At 52.4% G+C, this 26490-nt stretch overlaps 2 protein-coding genes across 2 annotated transcripts in view; both read left to right on the top strand.

Annotated features, from left to right (window-relative positions):
- Positions 1 to 11279, top strand: part of LOC111762186 (TATA box-binding protein-associated factor RNA polymerase I subunit A-like) — a 52108-nt gene extending 40829 nt beyond the window's left edge. The window contains 2 exon segments of the mRNA XM_071207752.1: positions 5024 to 5148; positions 5879 to 11279. Coding sequence (XP_071063853.1) covers positions 5024 to 5122 — 99 coding nt within the window. The 3' untranslated portion in view covers positions 5123 to 5148; positions 5879 to 11279.
- A 1229-nt stretch (positions 11280 to 12508) lies between these two features.
- On the top strand, positions 12509 to 26166 carry LOC101411689 (ral guanine nucleotide dissociation stimulator-like). Its single transcript, XM_071207310.1, has 16 exons — positions 12509 to 12514; positions 16639 to 16749; positions 17182 to 17302; positions 17544 to 18421; positions 18726 to 18941; positions 19226 to 19329; positions 19814 to 19898; positions 21028 to 21102; positions 21553 to 21639; positions 22040 to 22072; positions 22310 to 22548; positions 22719 to 22817; positions 23145 to 23337; positions 23531 to 23746; positions 25053 to 25167; positions 25648 to 26166. The coding sequence occupies exons 1-16, from the start codon at positions 12509 to 12511 to the stop codon at positions 25821 to 25823; spliced, it is 2754 nt and encodes a 917-aa protein (XP_071063411.1). The 3' UTR covers positions 25824 to 26166.
- The last annotated feature ends 324 nt before the right edge of the window (positions 26167 to 26490 follow it).

The following is a 26490-nucleotide window of genomic DNA, read 5'->3' as shown; positions in this document are numbered from 1 at the left end:
CATGTGGTAGGTGGATGCCCAACTGCTTGAGCCACATCTGCTTCCCTTGCCCATTTGGTAATTGGGCTGTTTGTCTTTTTGTTGTTGAGTTGCAGGATTTCTTTATATATCTGGATATTCAATCCTTATCAGAAAAGTGGTTTTCAAATATTTTCTCCCATTTAGTAAGTTGTTTTACTTTCATGATAAAGTTTTTAATTTTGATGAGATCCCATTTATCTATTTTATTTTTTGTTGCTTGTGGTTTGGGTGTAAAATCTAAGAAACCATTGCCTAATGCAAGGTCCTGAAGATGCTTCCCTATGTGTTCTTCTAGAAGTTTTATAATTCTGATTCTTGTGTTTAGATCGTTGATCCATTTTGAATTAATTTTGCTTATGGTATGAGGAAGGGTTCATCTTCACTCTTTTACATATGGATATCCTGTTTCTCCAGCACCATTTGATGAAGAGACTATTTTTCCCAGCTGAGTGACTTTGCCCTCTTGTCAAAAATCAATTGGCCCTAAATATGAGAGTTACTTTCTGAATTCTCAGTTTGATTTCATTCATCTGTATGTCTATCCTTGTGCCAGTACCATGCTGTTTTGATTACTGTGGCTTTGTAATACGTTTCAAGATTAGGATGTGAGAGTCCTCCAACTTTGTTCTTCTTTTTCAGGATGGATTTGACTATTTAGAGTCTCTTTCACTTCCACATAAATTTGATGATTGACTTTTCCATTTAGGAAAGAAGGGTGTTAGAATTTTGATTGGGAGTGTGTTAAATCTGTAAATCGCTTTGGGTAGAGTTGTTATCTTAACAATATTTAGTTTTTGAATCCTTGAATGCAGCATATCTTTCCATTTATTTAGGTCTTTGATTTCTTTCAGCATGCTTTGTAGTTTTTTATGTACAAATCCTTTAAATCATTGTACCATAGATTTATTCCTAGGTACTTGAGTCTTTTAATTGCTATTGTAAATGCAGTTTTTTTCCATTTCTTTTTCAGATTGTTCATTACTAGTGTATAGAAATACTACTGAATTTTGGGTGTTGATCTTGTACTTTGCTACTTTGCTAAATTCATTTATTAGGTCTGGTAGCTTGGTTGTGAAATTTTCAAGACTTTATGCATGTAGGATCATGTATTCTGCATACAGAAATATGTTCTATTTCTTCCATTCCAGTTTGATTACATTTTATTTCTTTCTCTTGCCTAGTTGTTCTGACTAGAACTTCCAGGACAATGTTGAATAACAGTGGTGACTGTGGCATTCTTACCTTCTTTTGATGTTAGAGGGGAAGCTTTCATTCTTACCATTGAGTATGATGTTAGCTGTGGTTTTTCATATATGCTCTTTATCTTTTTTTTTTTTTTAAAGATTTATTTATTTAATTTCCCCCCCTCCCCTGGTTGTCTGTTCTTGGTGTCTATTTGTTGCGTCTTGTTTCTTTGTCTGCTTTTGTTTCTTTGTCCGCTTCTGTTGTCGTCAGCGGCACAGGAAGTGTGGGCGGCGCCATTCCTGGGCAGGCTGCACTTTCTTTTCACGCTGGGCGGCTTTCCTCACGGGCACACTCCTTGCGCGTGGGGCTCCCCCACGCGGGGGACACCCTTGCGTGACACGGCACTCCTTGCGCGCATTAGCACTGCGCATGGCCAGCTCCACACGGGTCAAGGAGGCCCGGGGTTTGAACTGCGGACCTCCCATATGGTAGACGGACGCCCTAACCACTGGTCCAAAGTCCGTTTCCCATATGCTCTTTATCTTAATGAGGAAGTTTCCTTCTCTTTCTAGTGTTCCAAGTGTTTTATCAAGAAAGAGTGCTGGATTTTGTCAAATGCCTATTCTGCATCAATAGAAATGATCATGTTTTTTTCCCCCTTTATTCTGTTAATGTGATATATTAATTGATTTTCTTCCATTGACCCACCCTTGCATACGTGTGATAAATTCAACTTGATTATGGTGTTCTTTCAATGTGCTGTTGAATTTAGTTTGCTAGTATATTTGTATCTATATTTATATATAGATAAAATTGTATCTGTATATCTGTAGTCTACTGTTTACAATAGGGTTACAATTGGGTTTACCGTGAACAGTAATGTATTTGAAAAAACTTTTAAAACAGGTTGTATTAGTGAGCCAAGGGGTGCTGATGCAAAGTACCAGAATTCTGTTGGCTTTTGTAAAGGGTATTTATTTGGGGTAAAAGCTTACAGTTACCAGGCCATAAAGAGTCCAATTCATGGTACCATAAGAGGTCCTTTCTCATCCAAAGTCTGCTGCCATGTGTTGAAGCAAGGTGGCAGGTGACGTCTGCGAGGGTTGAGCCTTCCTCTTCCTCGTAAAGCCCCATGGGTCCAGCTTCTTCGGATCTTAGCTGTAGGCTGGAGGGCTCATTCCTTTCCGGGCTCAGGGGCTCTGTTCTCTTCACAGGGTCAGTTGTAAGCTGTCCGGGGAATGGTTCCATCTGACTTCCCTCGTGTCCTCTGCTGTGTCTGTGGAGCTGTCTCTCTTCCTCTCTGTTCTGTGTATCTCCTGTGTTCTTGATTAAGCGTCTGTTTATATTAGCCCCCCAAGGGGGCGGGGACCCCACCCTCCACCCCTCCATACTCTAATAACATGGTGCAATCAAAGCCCTAATCTTGATTGAATCAAGTAAACATAAGGCCTTTGAATTTAGCACAGTCACTAGGTATCACGCCCAGAGAAAGACCAGTTTACAAACCTAATATCTCTTCTTGGAATTCATAAATACTATCAAACTGCCACAAAGGTTATAGAAGATAACTATATGGATATACTTATGTTTCAGAGAACATGGATTTAGAGAATTTTGTTTTTCCTTTTGAAAACTGTACTTTTGAAATTTAGAACTCAGTAGATGGGATAAATAGCAGACTAGATATAGCAGAAGAGAGGACTAATGAATTGTAATAAAGTCTGACATATTTGTAATTGTAGTGCCAAAGGGAGAGGACAGAGAGAGGATGTTTTATTTCAGTAAAAAGTTTTTAAAAATTGAAGTGAATTGAGCCTTATACAGAATTCCATAAACCATGGGACAAAGGTGACTTTCATAGGAAATGAGTGTTAATACTACTGTTTTCTATTGGCGTATTGATATTGATTGAGCTTTTAGAAACATTAAGTGGAGAAATTAACAAAGTTTACATTTTAGTTTGTGGGAAATTATGTTCTAGTAAGATCAAAGTACTCCAGCAAGCAGACGATTCATTTCTAATAGTAAATGTGTTGAAATGAGAAATATAAATTTACTTTAAATCCTGTATTTGCATTTCCTTAAAAATTTCCTTAAATTTGCATTTCCTTAAAAAATAGTTCTTATTTTTCAAAAAAAGAACTTTTGCCTTTCTTCTTTCTATTGTGTAAAAATATTTACTCGCATAGCCATAATGTCCTGTGTTCCTGAACAGTCTTCCAAAATAGTTATCCTTGTCTTCTCTTGGTTTTCTTGTTTTCCATAAATATTTCTAGCCTCTTCTGATCTGTAAATATTAAATATTTTCTGTGATGTTTTTTCTTTATTTTTCTCCTTGATCCTGAATTCTGAAAACAAATTATTTGAGGTTTTAAGTGTGGTACTCAGTAGATAAACACCTGGAGATGAAAATAAAAGTCATCATTGGAGTGGATGTGGCTCAAGCAGTTGAGCACCTGCCTTCCACATGGGAGGTCCCAGGTTCGGTTTCTGGTGTCTTCTAAAAAAACAAGAAGAAGCAACTTGCAAAACAAAAAAACCAACTCAGAGGAGCCAATGTGGCTCAGTGGTTGAGCGCTGCTTCCCACATATGAGGTCCCAGGTTCAATCCCTGGTCCCCAGTACCTCAAAAAAAAAAAAAAGGTCATCATATACTTCTAATTCTCTTGATTATCTTGTTATTAGCAGAGGTTATAATTCCTTTCACTATATCCAAATTGATATTGTATGAAAGCAAAATATCTTTTAAAATCTTGGTTTATTCATTGAGGCACATTAGGCAATAAGAGCTTTCTTTGAAAGTAAGCTGAAATTTGAGAAATGCCTTTATTAGAGTGTGTAAAAATGACATTTTTTCTTCTAGATTTTGTATCACATCGTACCATCTCATAAACTGATGTTGGAATTTCATAATTACTTAGAAAATCAGTAAATAAGTTTGTTTTCTATCTCTTTGTGCTGACAAGCTAAAGAGCTGGGCGTATAAATTATGACCCTTGGGCCAAATCTGCTGTCTCCTACTTTTATAAATAAAGTTGTTTTCATTTCATCTAAGGCTGTTCTTGCACTCTGATGTGAGCACTGAGTAGTGTGGCACACTGTGTGGCACACAAAGCCTGAAATATTTACTAGCTGGCCCTTTGCAGGGAAGGTTTGCCAGGCCGTGTTGTAAAATGTTAGACAGCAAAGGAGACGTGGCGTCACCTGGTAGAATTCACCTCATGTTCCTTCCCACTGGGCTTTAGCTCAGTACAGAGAAGGACGTAATTCTTCATAGAAGAAAATCAGCTTAATAAGCCTGATTGGTACTGGGCTGCCTCGGTCCCTCTCCTGATAGAAGAGAGTCTTATAGACAGAGCACAAATGGGCAGATATTTTAAATAATGTTCTCAGTCGTATGTAAGTAGAGCAGCATAACCCATGCTGGGCCTAACCTCCCCATCCTGGCCTCTTTGCGTGGCCTAAATTATTGAATTCCTCATAGGGGAGAGTGTGAGCAAATGCATTGCTTTACACTGTTCACTAGACCAGAAGGCTTAGGAATCGGTAATGCTTTATCACCTGTATGTATGTATATATTTCTTGCTCTGTGTACCTTAGTGTCTCTTATAAACCTGAACTATTATGATCAACGCAGAAAGAGAAGAACACCATAAATTTGGGGTTGGAAGTATTATTTGCAGTTTTAGATTTTGTTGGATGCAATAAGAATATAACTGCTTGGAAATATTTGGGAAAATATCTGAGACAGACCTTAATGGGGTAAGTAATAATAATAATAATAGCTAACATTTATTGAACATTTTCTCTGTACTAGACCCTAAGCGAAGACCTTCACATGAGACCTGTATTATGGGAGCAGTTTCACCCTAGTAGCATTGCTGTGGGACAGGCACCAGTAGTGTCTGAAACGTAAAGCAACTTGCCCAGGTCACACAGATGGTAAGTAGAAGTTCTGAGAATCCAGGAGTCTGACTTCAGAGTCTATATTCTTAATCCTTGTTTTGTACTACACTGGTTATTTAATTAAATGGAAAATGGGACATGGACATAAAAGAGAACAACAGAAAAGCATTTTTTTAAAAAATAAGTAAAAGTAGTAGTAGATATATATCTATTGAAAGATTTCTTTATTTCTCCCCCCTCCCTCCATTGCTCTCTGTCTATTCACCGTGTGTTCTTCTGTGTCTGTTGTATTCTCATTAGGCAGCTCTGGGAACTGATCCTGGACCTTCTGGAGTGGGAGAGAGGCAATCATTCTCTTGTGCCACCTCAGCTCCCTGGTGCTGCATCTCTTATTGTCTCTCCTCTGTGTCTCTTTCTGTTGCATCATCTTGCTGTGCCAGGTCTCCGTGTCGGCCAGCACTCCTGTGCGGGGCAGCACTCCATATGCGCCAGCTCTCCACATGGGCCAGCTTGCCTTCACCAGGAGGCCCTGCTTATGGAACCCTGGGCCTCCTGTATGGTAGACGGGAGCCCAATTGCTTGAGCCACATCAGCTTCCTACAGAAAAGGATTTGCTTTCATGCTGTGTCATGTCATGACCAATACTCAGACTAAAGTGTTTGGAAACCTTTTCCTTGCCTTTCCACAGACTCTACTTAAGTTCAGATTGTTAAATATAGATCTGTCCCTGTCATGGATCTTCCCTTTTGATCGTTTTCTTTTCCAGAAATCATCTAGCCTGGGTTCAAGCAGAGTGGAACTCCAGGAAAAACTGGTGGCCAAGCTTTCACTTCAGCTCTTTTTGGGCAAAAAGCGATTGGAAAGAATATGAAGCTTTGGCTTGTGAGAAAGCTTTGGTAGCTGGACTACTATTAGGAAAAGGTACATGTTTTTGTTTCCTTTTAATCTATACATAACTTTCAGATGAGTTTGAAATTACAGGTGTGCCTATTCATTCATATTAAATCTTACCCAGAGATACGAAGTGCTTGAGAAATAACAGTTGAATGAAAGACCCAGTTTTGAGTTAGGACCAGGTGGTGAGCCTGTAGGAATCCCCAGTGATCAGAAGCGGTGATTTCCTATTGTTGATTGTGGTTGGTTTTCATGCTCTAACTTGAGTGTTTTTAAGGGGGCATAAAGGTATAGGAGACAGACTGTTTCCAAACAAATAACTGTTTGGTGTTCATATATAGAAAGTTTACTGAGATTGTTTACTTTATTGGAAATAGAAAAAATATTCTATTGGAGTTAGTATTGGACTTACTATTCTATCCTAGTTGTCTATTTACTTACCTGTTCCTATAAGGAAACAATATTTTTCCCCCTAAAAAGATTATATCCTATTAACTTATTGAAACTCCTCTTAAAGGAAGAGGGGAGCTGATGTTTTCTTTGAAAAATATTTTGGCTGATCAAACTCTTACCTGCTTTGTACCACTGAACTATGAAAAGTTAGCCAGTACTGAAATGAAACTATCAGAAAATACATCCAAAATGAAGAAAGTAAACCTCAGAACGACCACTAGTAAGCAGTTGGTTGCTAGGAGACCTAAGGTGTGTGAAAAAGATTCTTCTTCATTTCAGTTTAGATATGATTTGTATAATTTTGGAATTATTATTTTCAATGCATGTTTCACATGGTGACAAAGATTAATAAAATGTTGGTTTTTTGGTTAGAAAAGAGATGAATAAAGAAGAGTATAATAATTTTATTTCTAAATACACTGATGAAAAGGAACAAATGCAAGTAGGAATGGGATTTTTCTACTACTTAATGCAGTATGTTTGAGCCAAATTTGTAGACCCGGGCTCATTTTCCATTTCTGTCACTTACTTTCCATATAACTTTAGATCTAAGCAATTAATCTTTGTGAACCTTCTCTGCGAAATGTCCATTGTAACGCCTGTGTGGATTTACTTACAGGATTGTTGTAAACATCAAGTGGACGTCATATCAAAGTGCTTTATAAGTTGTAAAGTACCGTATGAGTATCCGGCATCGTTATGCTGAGAGTGGGCACACTTCTCTTTTGTCGGGGTGTTAGTGTGGGTGTTAAGCCAGTCTCTTGTGCTGAGCTGTGTCCTTCTTTTGATTCTTGCCACTACGCCACAGAATTCAGGTTCTTCTAGCTGAGGTGTGCTGTTGCTCCGAGCTTCCAGATGCGCTGCTTGTATAGTGGCGGCCCTGTCCTCCCTCGCGTACTGGTCTCCCTTTTCTCTGGAAGGCCTTTCCTTCCTTGACCTTAGGCTGCTTGGTTGATCTGGGACTCCAGCTCTCTGCTAGGTTGAAGAAGAGAGAAGAGTTTGTAATTCATTTGACACTTTCTCATTGTTAGAGTGGGAGTGAACTTTTTTCTAGCTTTCTCCGTTCTAGGTGGAAGTAGAAATCTCTGATCTGTGAGTTTTGCCGCACAAGTTATTGAAGTAAAACCACAGAAGCCCTTTTCTCCCAGTTGATAAAATATTGGCAATTCTGGTTCCCAATATTCCGGGATAATAAAATGGTTACTCTAAGTACAGTGTACAGCCTGGAGCTTTCCAGACAGGGTGGATATATATATATATGGTGAGACTATAATGAAATTAATTTTCATATGTGAGTCTCCTTCTTAAATTTCTAAATTAAAAATAAACTCTTAAAATCCAGTTTATATTTTTTTTACTGAAACTTTTTCATTTCTTTGAAATAGTTGATAAATTGTCCTCTTAATATTGTAAGACTAGGCAGCAAAGGTAGCACATTAACTATTTTCAGAGCTCCTTTCTAGACAACTCGTTTGAACAGATAATATTTGATCTCTTCCAAGCTTTGATTCTAATTATGTCACCAGTATTTTCTATGGCAAACTTTCATCTTTTGTATATGCCTTTTTAACTGATTTACAAGCTAATATTAAGAGGGAAGCTAAGGTAATTTGCTCTTTGAGAAAGGTCATGATATATATCACGTATTATGCATATCACCCTAACTGGGGCTTGGTGAGCAGGGCAGAAAAGAAGCTAAAGTTTATGCTTTAATTATGATGGATCAGGAACATCTTTGTATGTAGGAAGCAATACGTTTCATTGGTGACAGCTCTTAGAATATGCTTGGGATGTATTTGTAAAGATAAGACAAAGCAAGTATTTTCGTAAAATAATTTAAAAAGTAGAAATATATTTGAAGAATTTGATAAGTATTAAAACTCTGTTTTGCTTTGTTTTTTAGGTTGTAGATAATTTCGGTATGTGTCAAAACAAGGTCATCAAGGCATAAAGAAGAAAATTAAGCAGATGAAGAAATCAGTGAAAAAATATAATATTGTAAATCCAGGGCTCTGATAGTGAGTTTTAGTTATTTTTTGATAATAGTGCCTTCAACCTAGTAGTAGCTCAGGAGGTAGTTATTCAATATATTCATTTACTTGGCATTTCAGAATGGTGGTTCATATGGCTACACAAAAGCTACTTATTTTTTAATATTTTCTTTTATTATCAGTTACAGATAGAGAAACAGTCTCTACTGCCTTTGATTTTTTGTAAATATATATATGTATTTTGTACTGTTTTATTAAGGAAAATAGCTCTTCTAGTAAATAATTGTTTGTTTGTTTCATCAGAGAATATAGCTCCACAGCAGTTTTTGTTCTTGTAGATATTTTTCCCTGACTATTGTGTAATAAAATATACTTCTGGTACTGTGAAATGAATCTATATTCTTTTAGTCTCTAATTGATCCATGTTAGATTTAAAATTGTGAAGAAATGTATTCGTGATGAGTTCTCGAGAAATTTTGGAAAGAAGAGGGTTTAGAAAAGGACTCCTCTTTCTCTTTTAGTGTTAAGACATGGCAGTTTGGAACCAAGTGACTTTCTGATAGAGAGTCACCTTTTACTGTAGAGGACTAACTTGGGTGAGAAGGGGTAGAGGGGGCTAGCTACTTTCATCTGGCACTGGCCTAATTTTGAAGGGCTCTGGATTTTTTTTATTTCCATGGTATGGCAATCTAAGACATGCTTTGGCACATACATGGACCCTCTCCTTTTTCTCTTGGAAAGGAGGATGCAGCACTAGGTGCAGGCTGGCTACAGGGCCGCACCTGGGGAGCCCGACTTTACATGAGCAACTATGATTACGGTGCCTTTTTCATTATAAAGAAAAATTCAATCCGCACACAATCCGCCGCCGTGGGCCCAAATCAAGTTCTCAATCCTCCCCACACATGGCCTCCCCCTCCTCCCTCTGTTTCTCCTTCTCCTCCCGCTACCACCTTAAATCCTTCCATCACTAGGTATCCTCCCCACCGCCAAACCCTGCCACCCCCCAACCCTCTTGTAGCCCTCCTCAACGCATCATTTATCTCCTTAAACTTATCCCAGCCCAACCTTACACAACGTTGCTGGCTCTGCTTCTCCGCCGCGGCTCCCTTCTATGAAGCCTTAGCTACCAACAGCGCCTATCGCGCCTCCCCAGACTCCACCGGTACCTCTTGCAATTGGAACCAAACAAAAAGAGGACTCACCCTCCCATCAGTTTCCCAGACTGGACTCTGTATAATAAAAATCGGCGGCAAAGTTCTCCCCTCCATGCAGTCCCTCTGCAGCCTAACTCACACCCCTAATGCAGCCGCTAAGTTCCTAATTCCCCTTAATAATACCAAATGGCTATGTTCTTCCTCCGGCCTCACTCCATGTCTCAATGTTCAAACCCTTAACTCCACCAGCGACACCTGTGTGCTCATACTCATTGCTCCCCGTGTTCTCTTTTATACTGATAACCAATTCTTTGACTCCTGGCAGCACTTCAGCACCCCGCAGCACGAGCAGAAACAGGAAGTCTTCACCGCCATCACAATTGCCACCCTTCTAGGTCTTGCCGGCGCAGCCACTGGAGCTGCAGCTCTCAGCCTCCAAGATAATTCCTTTTCAACCCTTAGGCAAGCTGTCGATGCAGACATCGCCCGCCTTGAGACTTCCATGGCCCACCTTGAAACATCTCTCAACTCCCTGTCCGAGGTCATTCTCCAAAACCACGGGGGCCTAGACCTCCTCCTCCTAAAAGAGGGGGGCTCTGCGTAGCGTTAGGAGAAAAATGCTGCTTCTATGCTAACCACTCTGGCCTCATTCGAGATAACCTCGCACAAGTTAGGGAGGGCCTCCGCAAGAGAAAGCAGGAATGTGAAGCCGGATGGTCTTTCTCTTGGGGGCTGCCCAATGAAATCCTTTCTTACTTTCTCCCCTTTCTAGGCCTGCTCCTCACCCTTGTTCTCCTATTAGCCCTAGGACCCTGGATCATCAGGCGAATTGTCCGGCTTGTCAAAAATCAAGTTAACTCTGTCCTTAGTAAGCCCATCCAGGTCCGGTACCAGCGAATCCGCACCACCGACGAAGACGCACCAGGAGTCTCCATTAATTGCCGTCCTCCCCAAATGGCCAGCCGCCTCTCAACGCACCCGAGCCCCAGCTCCCCTGCCCCTACCCCTTCTCACCGCCCATCCTAACCCCTTACCCTTACCCTTTCCCCTCCCCCGCCCTGTTTATCTAAGGCCGCCAACATTCCATCGAGGCGCTGGACTGGTTAGCCAATGACGGGCAACGGGATCGGCCCGCCAGTCAACCTAAGGCAGGGACACGGCCTTTTGCTGCCGCGCTTCCCCATGACGGGTAAGACTGGCCACCTGTGTGGCACGGGCATTGCCCGGCTGGGCGCAATCCCGACCTAAGACAGGCACAGTCCCCCTCCCTCCTCAAATCAAGCTTTTCGGAGGAGCTTAATAAAAACAAAGGGGGAAATGTGGGAGGAAGGGCGCCCGGCTTGCCACAGTAGCAAACGGTGCGGCAAGAAGTGATACCGCCTCTGCCCACTGGGCCTAGATAAGGTGGCCACGCCTGACTAGGCCTTTGCTGCTAACGGCTGGCCGGCGCTGCCCTCCCCCTTTCTATCTCCCGCCTAGCCCAACATCCGGCCAGCTCTCACTCCCCCTTTCCACTCCCCTATTCCAAACCTCTCAGCCAGCCCATTGCCTAGCAACCGCTTACAATCACCTATCAGGAAGCAGTACCCGCCCGCACCTATCAAATCCCTCCACGCAGTCCCTAACCCTATAAAGCTGTGTCCCCTTCCGCAATAAACCGGACTTGCTCACAGACCTGGTCTCCGCGGCTTTCTTCCTCCCCTTGCCGTGCGTCCTCCACTCCTGAGAGCCCCTCTGATGCTGTCTGCCGTAGCATCAGACGCCACTGCGGTCTAGCCTGACCCCTCCAGACCCACCATCAGCATCGGGGTGCAAGCCGCCCCAGCCGCAACTAGGTAGCTGGACAGTGGAGGAAACTGCCAGTGAAGTAGGGTGGGTCCCAGCGTCACACGTAAACCAGTGGGAAAGGTTGGCTGAGAAGCCAAGAGCAGGTTTCCCTGAACATGAACTAAGGTTTACAACATGCTTGGGTAACTGCTACGTGCTCCCTCAGAATGTCTTGCCTCTTAGACATTTACTGTTCAGATAACTAGTAATTAAGTTCCATGAAGGCTCACTAACTTTCAAGCCCAATATTTAGCTGACAGACTACACATTTTTCCCCATTGGCTTACATTGCTTCTAATTTTAAGCCATCTGCAAGAAAAATGGGTGACAAGTTAGGCTTTGTCAGTAATTTACATTTCATGTAATTTTATACTTAGTAAGAAAGAGACTTAACAAAGTATCCAAGCTTATAATGTTCATCTGAAACCAAGTATGTTCCCTAGAACCAAAATAAACTAAGTTAAAATTACCACATGGGGAAACGGACTTGCCCAGGGGATAGGGCGCCCACCTACCACATGGGAGGTCCGCGGTTCAAATCCCCGGCCTCCTTGACCCGTGTGGAGCTGGCCCATGCACAGTGCTGATGCGCTCGAAGAGTGCCATCCCATGCAGGGGTGTCCCCAGCGTAGGGAGCCCCACACGCAAGTAGTGCGCCCCGTAAGGAGAGCTGCCCAGCGCAAAAGAAAGTGCAGCCTGCCCAGAAATGGCGCCGCCCACATGGAAAGCTGACACAACGACAAGATGACGCAACAAAAAGAAACAGATTTCTGATGCCACAGATAAGGATAGAAGCGTTCACAGAAGAACACACAGCAAATGGGCACAGGGAACAGACAACTGGGGTGGGGGGGCAGAGAGAAAAAAAAATAACCATACGAATCAGGCTAGCTTGCTTATGGGAGTGGGTATTAGGCTATATAAAATTGTCTAAGATCAGGATAGGAATGAAATTCCCAGGTGATGTGGACAAAAATCTCAAAGCATAGGCCAAGACTAGCAGTGCTGCTATCCCCAGCTATTTTGGCAAAAGCTGTAAAATACGATTCATGAATTCTCATTATCTCTATGAGGATGGAGGTGAGAGTAAAAGAAAAATGAGTAGATGTGTGTTTTGCTTCCACACAAAGCTTAGTTTCTTAGAATTTTTATATCCTAAATGTTCATATCTAATTGTGCGATAGGAGCAGTAAGACTCAACACCTATGAAATTTTTTTTAGGCCCATTGAAATTAAAGCCTGTTTCGTGAATAGTAATAATTGCTAAAATTTATCAAGTACCATGGGCTTTTCATTTCATCATATCACCACTACAATCCTAGGAATTAACCCTATTTTAGAGAGAAGGAAAGTGGAGTCCTCCAAAGATTAAGTAACTTGTCCAAGGTCACGTGTGGTAATGGTGGCACTTAGGACCCTCACCCAATCAGTGTGGTTCCGAGACACTTTCTCAGCTACTATCTGTGATGCCTCCAGTGCAGTCAGTGTACATGCAGAGCACTGGGTTAAGGAGCAGAGAGAGGGATTGTAACCCAGAGGCCATCATCTACACCCAAACCTGCCCTTGCCCTCCCACGCTTGGTAGCCCCCCCCCCCGTGTCCTCCCTAGTCCTCATACAACCTTTTTTTTTTTAAATTAATGGCCATATTGTTTAATTATCTTTGCACATCTGTCTCCCTCACTAGTGTGTTACCCAGGCTTAATCATCTCCATATCGCCAGCACCTGGTGGAATTTCTAGCGCATACCTTGTTTAATGAGCTGAACTGCATGACTGTTCTGGAAGTTGTGACTGAGTGTGCCTCCCCCACAGGAAGTAACATCTTGGCAAGTTCATGCCTGGAGCGGGACCTTGTGCGGCTGTTTGGGTGTGAGTCCTGGGTCCATCACTGCATAGTTCTGTGACTTCTTGGGCAAGTTCTTAGACTCTCTTAGTCTCAGTTTCTGACTGTGTAGAATGGAGACAATAGGGTTTATCATGTTGGATTGCTGTGAAGAATAAAAAATATATAATTAATGCCTAGCTCATAATGCTTAATAAATATTAAGTAGCTGTACATCATGACTACACTGACACTTTTAATAACAGGAACTAAATAAAGAGAATTTAAAGTCTACTGGTTTTCTTTTGAAAACCTCTGACATATCAAAATAGTATAATAAATGAATTGCTTCCCACTGCTAAATATACCCACCTCTCAATTTATGTCCACCCAGATATCAGCAATGGACTTGAAGACAACCCTCACGCACACTTTGGGATGCTCTTTCCGCACAGTTCCCTCCTGGGGCAATAGCCTTGAAGATTCCTGCTGCGTGCGCCGCCCTGAACTCTGATCTCTGCCTCCAGCTCAGGGCGACTGCCTTGCTCAGCTTGGACTTGAGCTTCATGAACTGCTCTCGGGAAACTGTCCCCAGGCAGAGAAGCAGGACCGTTGTGGGACTTACTTCCCAGTTCCCTTCCCCAGTGATCTAGCTCATGTCGCGTGTTGTCCACTACCTGAAAAGAGTTGCCTCGTATATTTTGTGATGGTTAGAGGAGCTGCAAGCTGGTTTGGCTCTATAAAAAGTAAGACCCTTTGTTTATCACATAGCACCTTACAGGAAATTAAGTACAGTCTACTAATAGAGACGTGCCTGTTTGCAACATGTATGAACTGTCAAAAGATTCAATAAAATGTAAAGAATTTAAAATCATTATATAGTCCCATCTGAAATGTTTCATATTTTAACAGTCAGAAACTCATGCTGTCACCATGTCTGAAGAGATCCTGCTAACTGATCTTTTCTTGCTAATCTTTGCAGTGACTCAAAAACCATAAGATCTGATTTGAACATGTCCTGGGTAGACAGGAAGATTTGTGTTCTATTATGTCCATGTCGTTTTTTTTTTTTTCAGTGTGCTATAATTCTTTAAATAGGGTAATTTAGAATCATTTTCCAACAGGAGCTAGTTTTCTTGGACTCAGTTTTTTCATAACCAAAATGTCAATGAAATGATCAAAAAATACTCACAGGTCCTGATGGAATGGGAAATGCATTCGTTCTCCCTTCACAGGGTCAGATGGTCTCCTCCCATTTCCGAGAAGGCAGTGGGAGCTGTGAGTTCACTGGTTGGAGATAGTCCAAGTGTTACTTCTCCAGCCCAAGGCAGTGAGTTCTATAATGTTTGCACAAACATTCCAACTTAAAAATAAGCAACAGTCTTGAGTAGACATTTGTCCAAAGAAGAAATACAAATGGCAAAAAAAACAAAAAAACAAAACTTGTGGAAAAAATGCTCAAGATCTCTTCTGATTAGGGCAATGCAAATCAAAAGGCACAAGGACTTATCATTTCACACCTATCAGAATGACCACTATTCCAAAAGACAGAGAACTCCAAGTGCTGGACAGGCTGTGGAGAGATAGGCACACTTCTTCCCAGTTGACTGGTGGCAACGCAGGACGGTCCAGCCACTGTGGAGGACTGTTTGGCAGTCCCTCGAGAAGTTGAAAAGAGACTTGCCATGTGACCCTGCAGTACCACCACTGGGTCTCTAGCCAGAAGAACCAAGAGCAGTGACACGAACAGACATCTGCACGTCGATTTTGGCAGAGGCATTCTTCACGATTGCCAGAAGTTGGAAACAACCCAGGAGTCATTGATGGATGAGTGGATAAACAAGCTGGTGAATTCACCCAAGGAAAAGTTAGGCAACAGTAAGAAGAAATGAATTGTCAAGAAGAAGACAGTGAGAATGACCCTGGAGGAGATTCTTTGAAGTGAAGCCAGCCAGACACAAAAGGGCCAATACCCCTGGATTGTGTTATGATGAACCAATAGACTGTGTGACATACTGTACGATAAACAACAATTTCTACGTAGCCAGTCCATTTAATTGAGAGTTGTACAGTTTTATTCAATTGTGCTTGCTTTTTCTTTTTAAATGATGGCTTTTCTCTCCAATGCTTAAGTGGACAAGAGAGAGTTAGAAATAATCAAGGCAATGGGAAGCCTCTGGCAGGATTGGTGGCACAGCCTCCGTGTCTGACTTTGGTCTCCTTTCCACCTCGTCACGGGCCAGACGGAGACAGCACCCCAGGAGCGCAAGTGGGTCTGCGCAGACCACACGGCCCTCCCCAGCCCTGTGTGGAATGGACTCGGGGTTCCGTCCGTCCCTTCCTGCTTCTCCCATGTCTGAGTGTGTGCATTCGCTCCATGTGAAACCAGACTCCAGGGCTCACGGTGTCCACCCCCCATGGACGTGCCGCTGTCCCGGGAAGCCGTTGCTAGGATGGATCCCGCTGTGTGGTGAGGAGACGGGTGGGCCCCAGTGACTAGCCTGGGCTCCCCAAAACAGAAAGGACGGAGCAGCGGGCTCTGAACCCTGCTGGGTCTCCCCCGAGCTGGGGCCCGAGCCGCCCGCAGCCTTCCCAGGGAGCTGTGGGGGGACTTGTTGGCAGAACGGTGTCCAGGGAACAAGGCGATCCAGGAGAGGGGATGGACAGACAGCTGTGCAGAGGGACTTTGGCGGGCTTCTGACAGTTGAAGGGCCCAGGGGAAATGACCTCAGGAGGTGACCTCACTTCCTCGGTGACAGAACTTGGAACCCTGGTAACCAGGCACCCAGATTCCACAGGCAGCCCCTTCCCAGCTCACTTGACAGTTGACGCTCAAGAGAGCAACATGTTCCCCTGCTGCGTGGCGCGACCCCGAGGCTCCAGCCTCCACCAAAGCGGGAACGAATCCCCTTGTCAGCGCTTCCGACATTGGCTCAGGCCTCAGCCACGGAGCCGCTGGCCATCGGCACCCAGGAGGCACCCAGAGGTGACACGGGGTGGCCAAGGGGAGCCGGTCAGCACAGGCCACCGCTGTGCTCCTCCTGGGCAGCACCACGTCCATCCTCTTCCCAGGGTGTGGGGGCGTGGACAGGGGGACCACCGTGGGCAGGAGCGGCTGTCAGGGTTGGGGACCCGGAGGGCCTTCCCTGTCCCCTGCCAGGTGACGGGTGGGGGTGGGAAGAGGCAGCTTGGGGACATCCATGTGGGCCGTGTCTTTCCTGAGCCTCGAGCTCCCCTGTTCGCTCCACGGGCTCGGGGGAAGGCAGAGCCCACCTGGGCCTGTGCTGGGTCGCGGCCCGATGGAGGGCAGCGTCCCCTGCGGGGGAGGACAGGCCCCTCGCTGACGCCCCTCGGCCCGGCCGCCGGGCACTGTGTTCGCAGAGCTCCACGCAGGTGGTGGGCGAGGAGCTGGAGGAGGGGCTGGTCTACAGCATCTCTCTGAGGAAGGTGCCGGTCCATCGGGGTCCCGGCCAGGGCCGGCGCTGGTTCCAGGTGAGAGCAGGTGCTGAGAGGGGGCCCAAGGCAGCTGGGGAGCACCCGAGGCCGTGGTCCACCCTGACCGCCGCCCGCGCGCTCTTCAGGGCTTTCCCACCCGAGTGGCCCCATAGCCTGCGCCCCGAGGAACCTGGGACCCCCCCAGTCCCCTAGCACACTGCCACTCCACAGACGGGGGAAGGTCACCGCACACGTGGAGGGGGCGGGAGAGGGTCTTTAGCGCAGGATGCCCGTCAGGGCCGGCTGGAGGGTGGGCGCGCCGCAGACACATGCGCGTCGTGCTGCTGTGTTGCGAGTCCCCTCCTCGGCCCCACGTCCCCGGCAGCATCTCCGTGGCTGTCCTTGCCCATCTGCTCTGAGCCGTCCAGCTCTCCTGCAGAGGGGGGTTCTTGCCGTCTTCATAAGCGCCCCCTTGGCCCTCCCGGATAGGAGCTGGGGCTGCCTCGGCTGCCCAGGATCGCAGGAGGGCGGCTCAGAGCAGCCTTTCGGCCTTCGGGGCTGCTGGAGCCGAAGATGCCACACCCGGAGCCCACGGAGGCAGAGCCGGAGGGTGAGGGGCCTCGGGGTGGGGCACGTGAGCCTGTGGGCCGGGGCCGGGATTGCACCACAGAGGCAGGAGCCAGCAGAGGCTGCCCTCGGGCTGCGAGCAAGGGGAGCCCCAGGCATGTCCCCTGGGAGCCTGCGGAGGGGAGCACTTTCCTGGGCAGGACCTTCCCCTCGAGGGAGTGGGATCTTCTCTGTATTGGAACGACCTCGGAGCCATTCATGGTGGGAAACTGCCTCTCGTCCAGCTCCTGCATCAGCGCCGGAGCCGCCGATGCCTCCAGTGGGACCACCAGCACCAGTTCCACCCCCTGCGGCCGACACAGGTCCAGAGCCAGAGGCGGCTCCATCACCACCCGGACTGCCAGTTAGCGAGGTGGCAGCAGCGCCCGCCGTGCAGATAGAGCCTGCCGCATGCCGCGCCCTGGCGCCAGCTCCTGAGCTGCAGGTGGCTCCAGCACCACCACCGCTGCCCCCCACAGGGATGGGGCCCGTGCCCCCCCTGGAGCTCAAGCATGCGACCTGGGCAGCCGGAGCAGCTGCTCAGGAGCCGCAGGCAGCCGCAGCGCCGTCAGGAGCACGAGCTGCAGAGCCGGGGGCACGTCCAGCCGCACCTGCCTCGCCACCGCTCCACGCATCGGCACTGCCCGCTCTCGAGGGGGAGCCTGCTCCTGCAGCTGCAGAAGTGCCGGCCTGCGAGCTGGAAGGTGCCTCGGGGCCACCTGCACTGCCACCTGTGGAGGGAGCGCCAGTGCCCCCTGCGCAGGCAGAGCCGGCCCCTTCTGCAGGGGCAGCCCCTGCTGCACCATCTGCACTCCCAGTTGGCGAGGGGGAGGCGGTCCCACCGCCACCTCCGGTGCCGCCTGCACAGGTCGCTGCAGTGCCCACTCTGGAGGTGCAGCCGGTTCAGGCACCCTCAGGAGCAACGGCTCTCGAGGGGGAGGCCAGTCTGGCAGCAGCCCCTGAGCCATGGCCAGAGCTCAGCTCAGCAGCAGGGCGGGCTGCCCCCCCACAGCCTTCCTGCCCCTGGCGCAGGCCCTGCGGGGACGGTCTGCGTGAGCAGAAGCCTGAGCTCCTGGCTTTCCCTCCCGAGCTGGTGGCAGAGCAGCTGTCGCTCATGGATGCGGTGAGCAGCTGGCTCGGCAAGGCGGGGTGGGGGAGCCTTCCTCCCAGGACCTGCCGCCCCAGCCTTGCCCACCCTAATCCCGAATCCTGCCATCTGTGCCCAAGCCCTGGTCCCCTGCCAGCCTTGTTCCCTGGGCGAGTTTCTTGAGCCCAAGCCCGCACTTGCGCCTCTGGAGGGGAGACCTAGGACACTGGCCGTCCCTGCCACACACACTGCTGTGACGATGAACCCGGCCAGCGTCCCGAGGGCCCGCGGGATCTGAGCTGGGGGCGGGCATGGCCGGCTGACTTGCCCTCCTCCCCAGGAGCTGTTCAAGAAGGTGGTGCCCCACCACTGCCCGGGCTCCATCTGGTCCCAGTGCCTCCAGAAGGGCAAGGAGCACGTGGCGCCCACCGTGCGCGCCGTCATCAGCCAGGTCAACCGCGTGGCCGACTGCGTCATGGCCACCTGCCTCGGGGACCGCAGCATGAAGGCCGCAGACAGGGCCAGGGTGGTGGAGCACTGGATCGAGGTGGCCAGGGTGCGTGCTGGGCCCTCTCTGGGCTCCTGGGGCCCCTCTGCACTCTGGGGGGCTCTCGGCCTCCGGGCCCTGCCCTGCCTGGAGCACAGCCCTCCTCCCTCCTCACGTCTCCCCCAGGCTCTTCCCTCAGGTGGAGCGTGGGGGTCCCGCTCTGGGGCCCCGGCTCGGCCTCAGGGGCTCCATGGGGGTCTCTCATCCAGAGGGGGAGGTCAGCCGAGGGGGCTGGAGTGGGAGCAGGGCACGCTCAGACCACCCCTCACGGCCCGTTCTTTCTCCCTCCCCAGGAGTGCCGAACCCTCCACAACTTCTCCTCAGCCCTCGCCATCCTCTCTGCTCTCGAAAGCCACGTGATGGGCCGTCAGGAGAAGACATGGGCAGAAGTTTCCAGGTGGGCGGGCTTCTCTCCAGGGGACGCCGGGGGGACCAGGGACCCCGCGAGAGGCTGGGCATCGCCCTGCAGGGAGCCAGGAGGCAGTGGGACCCGGGCAGGGGCCGGGTGGGCTGGGGCGCCAGGTCTCGCCAGGACCTGAGGTCAGCTGTTGTGCGTCACCACTGGTGCCATCCGCGGTCAGGCAGAGTCGAGCCAGAGGAGAGCACGTGCAGGGTGTGCTGGTCAGCAGCCCGCTCTGTCCAGGGGACAGCTCCCCGTGTCAACAGCAGCCGCTCGTCAACTAGGAGTGGGGGTCCCCGCGGTGCCCGCCTGAGAGCTCAGCTCCCAAGCCCACGCTGTCCTGCTGTGCTCGGAGCTGCCCAGTTTCAGCACCACCCACCCAGGCCGTCCGAGTCCCAGGACCCAGCTCCAGCGTAGTGGGCTGTCCCCTGGACGCTCCCACCCACTCCCACCTTTCTCCTTCCTTCTTGCCCTCCCCCAGGGCCAGCTTCCGCCTCTTTCAGACACTGTCTGGGAAGGTCTCCACTGAGATCAACACCTCCCTGGGCAGCGAGCTGATCTCCCAGGTGAAGAGCAGGCGGGGGGCCGGGGCTCAGGAGGGGGGCTTGTGAGTGCTTCCCTGCGTGTTTCTTTGCAAACCTCCAGTCAGGCCTCTTCTGGAGGAAGATGAAGAGAACTCTGCCTGGTTCGTGGGCAGGTGGGGGGCAGCCGCACGGCCATAGGCCGGGGTTGGTGCTCGCATGAGGTGGGGAGTGGGGGCTGGGATCTTCCAGGAGGAGATGATGAACGGCAGGATGAGAAGTCTCCATCCACATGGGGGTCTCAGAACTGTACCTCGTTACGAATGGGTTGTGTCAGAGAGCTAGGCGAAGTCTTTGGGAGATGGGAAACCATGGCGGGTCCTTTCTGACTGTAACTAGAAGCTTCCACCTAGAAGATGCAGAGCGACTTTCGATGTCCAGTACTGCAAGGACGTGTGTCCCGCCGTGCAGCGGGAGGATGGGGTGCCCCTGCGGGCAGAACATCCCGAGTGGACCCCTGGGAGGAGGCACCTTTGTTGGGGCCTTGGGCAGGCTTTGGGTTTTCAGTCGCGTGGCTGGGGCAGGCAGGATCTGCGCAACTAGGCTTCCCGGGACACCCCATCCTCCAGCTCCACCGCTGGGACGACACGAGGCCCCTCGCACATCCACGCGCAGAGGCCGGGAGAAGCGGACAGCTGCTGGCAGTGGTGGCTGTGGGGCAACATCCGCGCAGACGAGGCCTCCGATCGGAGGGAAACACCTGTCCTGGGCGCCCCGAGCGCATCCTTCCCTGGGCCTGTGTGTCCTCCTGTGGAATGGAAGCAGGAGCACCCAGCGGTGCCGCCCTCACGGCCAGCTGGCGGGGTTGACGGGAGAAAAGGAACGAGCATTCCTGGGACTCTAAGCAGGAGAGCAGGATGGCCAGAGCGTTTGTGCCACTGGCATGCACCCCCGAGGCCTCTGGACTCCCACAAGGGGCCAGGTCTTGTGGTCACGTCCCACATGTCCAGACAGGCTCAGGGAGGCCAGGCCGCTTGCACCAGGCCCCAGGGCACCTCTGGCACGTGGGGACAACAGATTTCCACCTGCCCACTTGGCCCAGGGGTCCAAGGCCCCAGGGACAACGGGGAGGGGCCGCGGCCCTCACTGACCCCGAGCTGCTCAATCCTGACAGGAGGGGAACCCCGAGTTTGCCACCCTGGACACGAACCCCAACAGAGCCCAGAAGCAGCAGCAGCAGCAGGAGGGGGTGGGGATGGCTCCTGCCAGGGGGCCAGGGCGGGGGGCCTCTAAGTCAGGGTGGGGCCCTCCTCCCAGCCATCCCTCCTGTGCCTCTGAGCCCGGGCAGCCTCCCTTCCATGTCTGCTCCCCTGGAAGCTTGAGGGCCGGGAGCCGAGGGAATCCTCGGGGACTAGTGGCAGCAAGTCAGAGCAAGAGCCTGGAAGAGCCGAGGCTGGGGGACTGGGTGGGGAGGGGTGTGGGCTTAGGATGGAAGAAACGCCGGTGCTGGGAGGGCACTGCAGGGGAGTTTGGGGTCCTTGGAGGCCGGGCGGGGGTCTATGGGGTGACAGCTGAGTGCCCGAGCGTAGGCCAGGCTGATGCTGGGTGGTCCTAGGAGTCTGAGCCTGCGGGGTGGTCAGGGCAGGGTGTCGGGGGCCGCCTAGTGCCTGCGCTCATCCCCACCCACTCCACGCCACAGGGTGCCATCCAGGGCACTGTCCCATGGCTGGGGACATTCCTCACTCGGTTTTCGCTGGTGGACTCTGCCATGCAGGAGTTTCTGGATGTGAGTGAGCCTGGGAGCCAGGGCCGTGTGGGAAAGGGCCCCTGAGGCTTGGGAGGAGAGGCCGGCCCGAGCCCCGAGCGCTGAGCAGTGGGCACACTGCATCTCCCGAGAGCCTGCCGGCCGCCCTGGAGCTGGGTGCGTGGACTTGTGGCGGCAGAGTGCGCGCAGGCTGGTCCAGGGGCGTCTCTCCACTGTGCTCAGAGGCTGGGCCGGGAGGGCCCTCGGGCTCCCCTGGCTGCCCCACATCTGCGCCCACAAGCCTGCCTGGGTCCTTGCCTGGTCTGGGCTGTCCTGTGCCCATGGAACCCGCAGTCGTGCTGCGCGACAAGGGCGCAGGGGCGATGGGCACGGCAATGGCTGGGAGCCCCCTTGTGACGGATGTGACCTCTCTGCCTTCCAGGGCACCATGGTGAATTTTGAAAAAAGGAGGAAGGTGAGCAGCTGAGGCCAGCAGTGCAGGGGTGGAGCTGGGTGTGGGGGCTGGACAGGAGAGAGCCTCCTGGCAGGGTACCCTGGCTGCAGGCAGTTTCCTGGAAGACTGCTGGGGAGCTGGAGGAGAGAAGACAGCACCGCCCCGTCCCCTCATCCCACGCGAGGGTGGGTGTTGCCCTGGTGGAAAGTCATCTTCCTGGAGGAGGAGCTGTGTGAACTCAGCCCTGAGGGCAGGTAGAACCCGGATGGCAGGGGAGGGCTGGGGAACCCAGGGGCCAAAGCAGCCCCCGGGCCCCGGCCCACCAGGCCAGCCCTCCCAGGCCTCAGCAGTGCCTCCTCCTCCGTCTGGCCCCAGGAATACCAGCTGGTGGCCGAGCTGCAGAGGCTGCAGGCGCGCTGCTGCTACGACTGCCTTGTGCCCGACGGGCGCTTCGGGGCCTGGTTTGAGGCCGTGGAGCAGCTCGGCCAGAAGGACAGGTGAGGACATCAGGCCCCGGTGGGATGGGAGTGCCCTGGTGGCTCCTGGCCCACCTATGCCCTGCTGTCCGAGGAGGCCGGGGCACACGGACGCCAACTGCTGTGCGGACCCCGGGAGGCAGCCCGAGCTGGGGCTCCTGGGAGCCTGACGGCCGCCCCCTGTCCTGTAGCCTCCTCCTGTCTCATGAGTGGGAGCCGCCACCTGAGTCGGCCAGTGAGAGCCTCCAGGCCCAACAGCCCCCGGAAGGCAGTGAGCCTTGGAGCGGAGAGTGAGTTCCCCTTGTGGGGCAGGCGAGGGTGGGCTGGCCGGGGCTCAGGGGAGCTCCAGGCTGAGCGTGGGCTGGGGGGGCCTGCCTGCCACTGAGCACCGGGATCCCAGCTCCAGTCCCGACCAGCCCTGGGCCTGGGAGAGTCACCCCCTCCCTGGGCCCGTTTCCTGCTCTGGGCAATGGGGTGGTGCTGCGGGAGCTGGAGGCAGTCGGGGCCCACTGGCTCCTCTTGATGGACCTAGGACTTAGGCGTCTGCAGATTTAGCAGGGCAGAGGTGGGCAGGCATGCCAGGGGAGGCCCCCGAGGTAAGCCAAGCCTCCGTCCAGCTGCCAGGGCCCCGACGCTGAGTCCAGCGGCAGCAGCACCGCCCGCTCCAGCGTCCAGCTCCAGGGTGGCCCTGACCTGAGCGGCGGGGATGCAGCGGATTCTGCTGACACGCCCGTGGCTGGCTCCTCCGGCTCTGCGGTGGGAATCTACCTGGACCACGTCCCGGAAACCCAGGACGGTCAGGAAGCGAAGGTGACTGCCCAGCTCTGCTCCCTGGGGCCCTTGCCCTCCCACCGCCCCTCCTGTGCCTGCTGGGCCCTCCTCGTGTCCACGAGGGGTGGAGCCCCGTTGCCTCGTCCAGACCTTCTAGAGCCTCCCGGAGCTTCTCGAGCAGCCCGGGCTGCCCCGAGGCTCCCGGCCTCTGCTGACCTCCCGTCCCCCACAGCCGGGGCCGTCCACCTGCGCATCGTCTCGGATTGGCTCCAGCGTCACGTCAGCATCGGGAGGATCGTCCTCTTCCTCCTCCATCCACGCCAGGGCCACCCGGACCAGCCGAAAGCGCCGTGACTCACGGCCGCGCTACAAACGGCACGTGGGCGACCGCTGCTTTGTTCGTGTCGCCCTGGCCGAGGACAGCGGCCACAAGGTCCAGAGCATCCTGGTGAGCTGGGCGTGCAGCCACCCCCTGGCTGCGGTGGCTCAGGCAGTAGGCACCTGAGCGGTGCCGTGGTCCCTGCCTGGCGCCCTGGAGCTGACTTGCCTGTGGCTGGGGAAGGACAGACGGCCACGTCCAGGGGAAGGAAGAGTGTATGTGAGATGGCGGTCAGGGCTCAGGACGGTGGACACAGGCAGGCCCCGGGGGCATGTGCTTGGTGGGCCGAGGAGCAGCCGGGAGGCCAGGGCTGAAGGAGCAGGGGCCGGGGAAGGGCTGCAGTCAGAGAGGCGTTGGGAGCCGGGTCCCATTAGGCCCTGGAGCTGCTGGGTGGAGTTTGACTTTCTAAGGAGCCTCTGAAGGGTCAGAGCAGAGCAGGGACAGCAGGAGAGCTTTGGCCTCAGAGTGGACGGTGAGGTGGTGCGTGGAGACACCGGCCGGCGAGGGGCTGCTGTCGTGACCCAGAGGGGAGGACGGGGTCTGCCCCGGGTCGGTGGTCGTGAAGGCGTGAGCAGGGCCCAGATCCTGGATGGATGTGCAGATGGAGCCACCCCTGCCCCACGGCCCAGAGGCTGCAGAGCTGCGGTGGTGCACAGCCACACTGGCTGCACTTCTCCTGTGGCCAGGAGCTGGCGTGCTGGTTCTAAGCTGTCCCTGAGTGAGCCTTGGCCTGAGCCCTGCCTGTACCCGGGCCCTCGTGCTCAAGGCAGCTGCGGTCTAGACCTTGCTGAGCACAGCTGCCTCCTGGAGCCCAGGGCCTCCTGCGGGGCCGTAGGGTGTCTTCTAGCCTCCTCTCAGACATCTGGGCTTGGCCTGGACGTGTGTGTTCTGCCTGGGAGTTCAGTGCTACGTGGAGGCCTCCTGGAGGGGCAGGGGCAGGGCAGGGGCCCTCCCCGAGGGCGAGCCGTCTCCTGTGATGGGGAGGGACGAGGGACAGAGAGAGGCCCCGAGGTCACTCCACAGTCCCCACCCTCTGCTGCAAGGCCACCATTTGTCCCAGGGCTCTGGGAGGCCCTAGGAGTCGTGCAGGCCGAGGAGCCAGAGGACGGGGCTCAGCTTGCAGGGCAGGGGATTTGGACCCTCCCTTGGAAACACCCTCAAGACCGAGGTGCAGGTTCTTGTAGGAGATGGGGTGAGGAAGGACTGGAAAAGAGCCCTCACTGCCTGGAGTGTCCCCGGGGGAGCAAGAGAGGACAGGGAGGCCCCTGTAGACCCAGCCCCGAGCAGAGGGGCCTCCTCGGGGTCTCTGGCAGCTGCGCCGTGGGGTGCTGGCTCCAGGACCCATGCCCTGAGGCCTGTGGCTGACCCACCGCAGGTGACCGACCAAGACAGGGCTCCAGCCGTGACCCGCAAGGCCCTGGAAGAGCTCGAGCTGGCTGGAGAGCAGCCCGCGGACTACCAGCTGGTGCAGATCCTCTCAGGAGATGGCAGTGAGTCGGGGCGAGTGGAGGGGGGGTCGCAGGGGTGGGGGGCAGCACGGCCCCGGTCCAAAGGTGCGAGGCCCCACTCAGGAGGCTGGGTGCGGAGCTGCCCTGGGCGGGCTCGGCAGGCTGGTCCCAGGAGCGCTGGGCTCAGGGGCGTGCGCTGGGCTGGAGAAGGCCAGTTTCAGCGCCTCCATCCCCAGCAGGGAGGTGGCAGGGGTGCTGGGGGACGAGGTGACCTCGTGGCAGCTGCACTCTGAGGCTAGCAGTGGGAGGCAGAGTCGCTTTTGGAACAAGGGTCCCCGCGTCCAGCTGTGCCTCTGCAGAGCCTTCCCTGGTGCTCAGGGTGTCGCGCAGGCGGCTCCTCTGTGGTCCTGGAGTTGGACTGGGGAAGTCGGGTGTCCGGGTGCGGCCGGCTCTCGTGGGGACACAGAGGGTGGGGTTCGTGCGTGCCCCGGAGCACGGATGACCCCCCTCTGCCGCCCCCAGCGCTGCAGATCCCGGACGGCGCCAACGTGTATTACGCTATGGCGCCCTCGCGCGCTTATCGGTTTCTTCTCCTGAGGAAGAGCACGTCCCTGGACGCCGAGGGCAAGGAGAGGGCTCTCTCAGCCCTTCGCGGGAGTCGGCAGAAGGGGCCCAGGTTCCGGAAGGGGAAACTGTAACTGGCCCAGCTGCCCCCCAGCCTCAGGCCCCCTTCCCTTCCAGGTCCGCCTGGCCGAGTCGTTCTGCTGACCCCAGCCAGCGTGGGCCTGGCAGGCAGGCGCTTCCCTCCCCAGCAGCCAGTCTGCGCCCCCCCCCCAAGGCTCCACTCCCACCCCTGGGCCTGTCCCTCCCCTCGACACATGGCTAGTGGGAGGGAGGAGCTGCGCGAGATTGTCAGAGAACTGAATTGAGAATCGACAGCAACAGAGACTCTCTATCTGAAGGGGAGGGGCGAGATCTACCTTTGTCCTTAGTAGATGTTCGATGTGAAGGTTTTATTATTAAATTTTTGTTTCCACTACAGCCTGGGAGTTGAGTTTGGTTCTTGCATTTCCTGTGTTCATGGAAATGAGATACAGGCTCTGGCCGTGCTCACATCCTGCAGAGTCATCTGTCCTGTTAGTGCACTGGCAGGGCCTCTGGGGGAGAACGTCTGGAGCTCAAGGGAGTGAGCAGCACTGTCGCCCCTGAGCTGGGGGAAGCGGGGGTCACAGTGCTGCGCCCTCCTGCGCCTCAGCTGCCGCCGCTGGTTTTCTCTGGGTTTCTGATCCAGGGGAGCATCGTAAGTGGCGCCCTCCATGGCTGCCCTCGAGGTGTGCACCGTGCTCCTGTCTCGGGAAGGTTGTC

The sequence above is a fragment of the Dasypus novemcinctus genome, chromosome 13, assembly GCF_030445035.2.
Source record: "Dasypus novemcinctus isolate mDasNov1 chromosome 13, mDasNov1.1.hap2, whole genome shotgun sequence".
NCBI lineage: Eukaryota > Metazoa > Chordata > Mammalia > Cingulata > Dasypodidae > Dasypus > Dasypus novemcinctus.
Note: the sequence above shows the minus strand (reverse complement) of the source record. Positions and strands in the feature narration are given on the sequence as shown.

Coding starts and splice junctions, on each gene's coding strand:
- LOC101411689 (XM_071207310.1), top strand. Junction 16,750..17,181: donor AGGGCCGGCGCTGGTTCCAG/GTGAGAGCAGGT, acceptor CCTCCCGGATAG/GAGCTGGGGCTGCCTCGGCT. Junction 21,103..21,552: donor AGCAGCAGCAGCAGGAGGGG/GTGGGGATGGCT, acceptor TCCACGCCACAG/GGTGCCATCCAGGGCACTGT.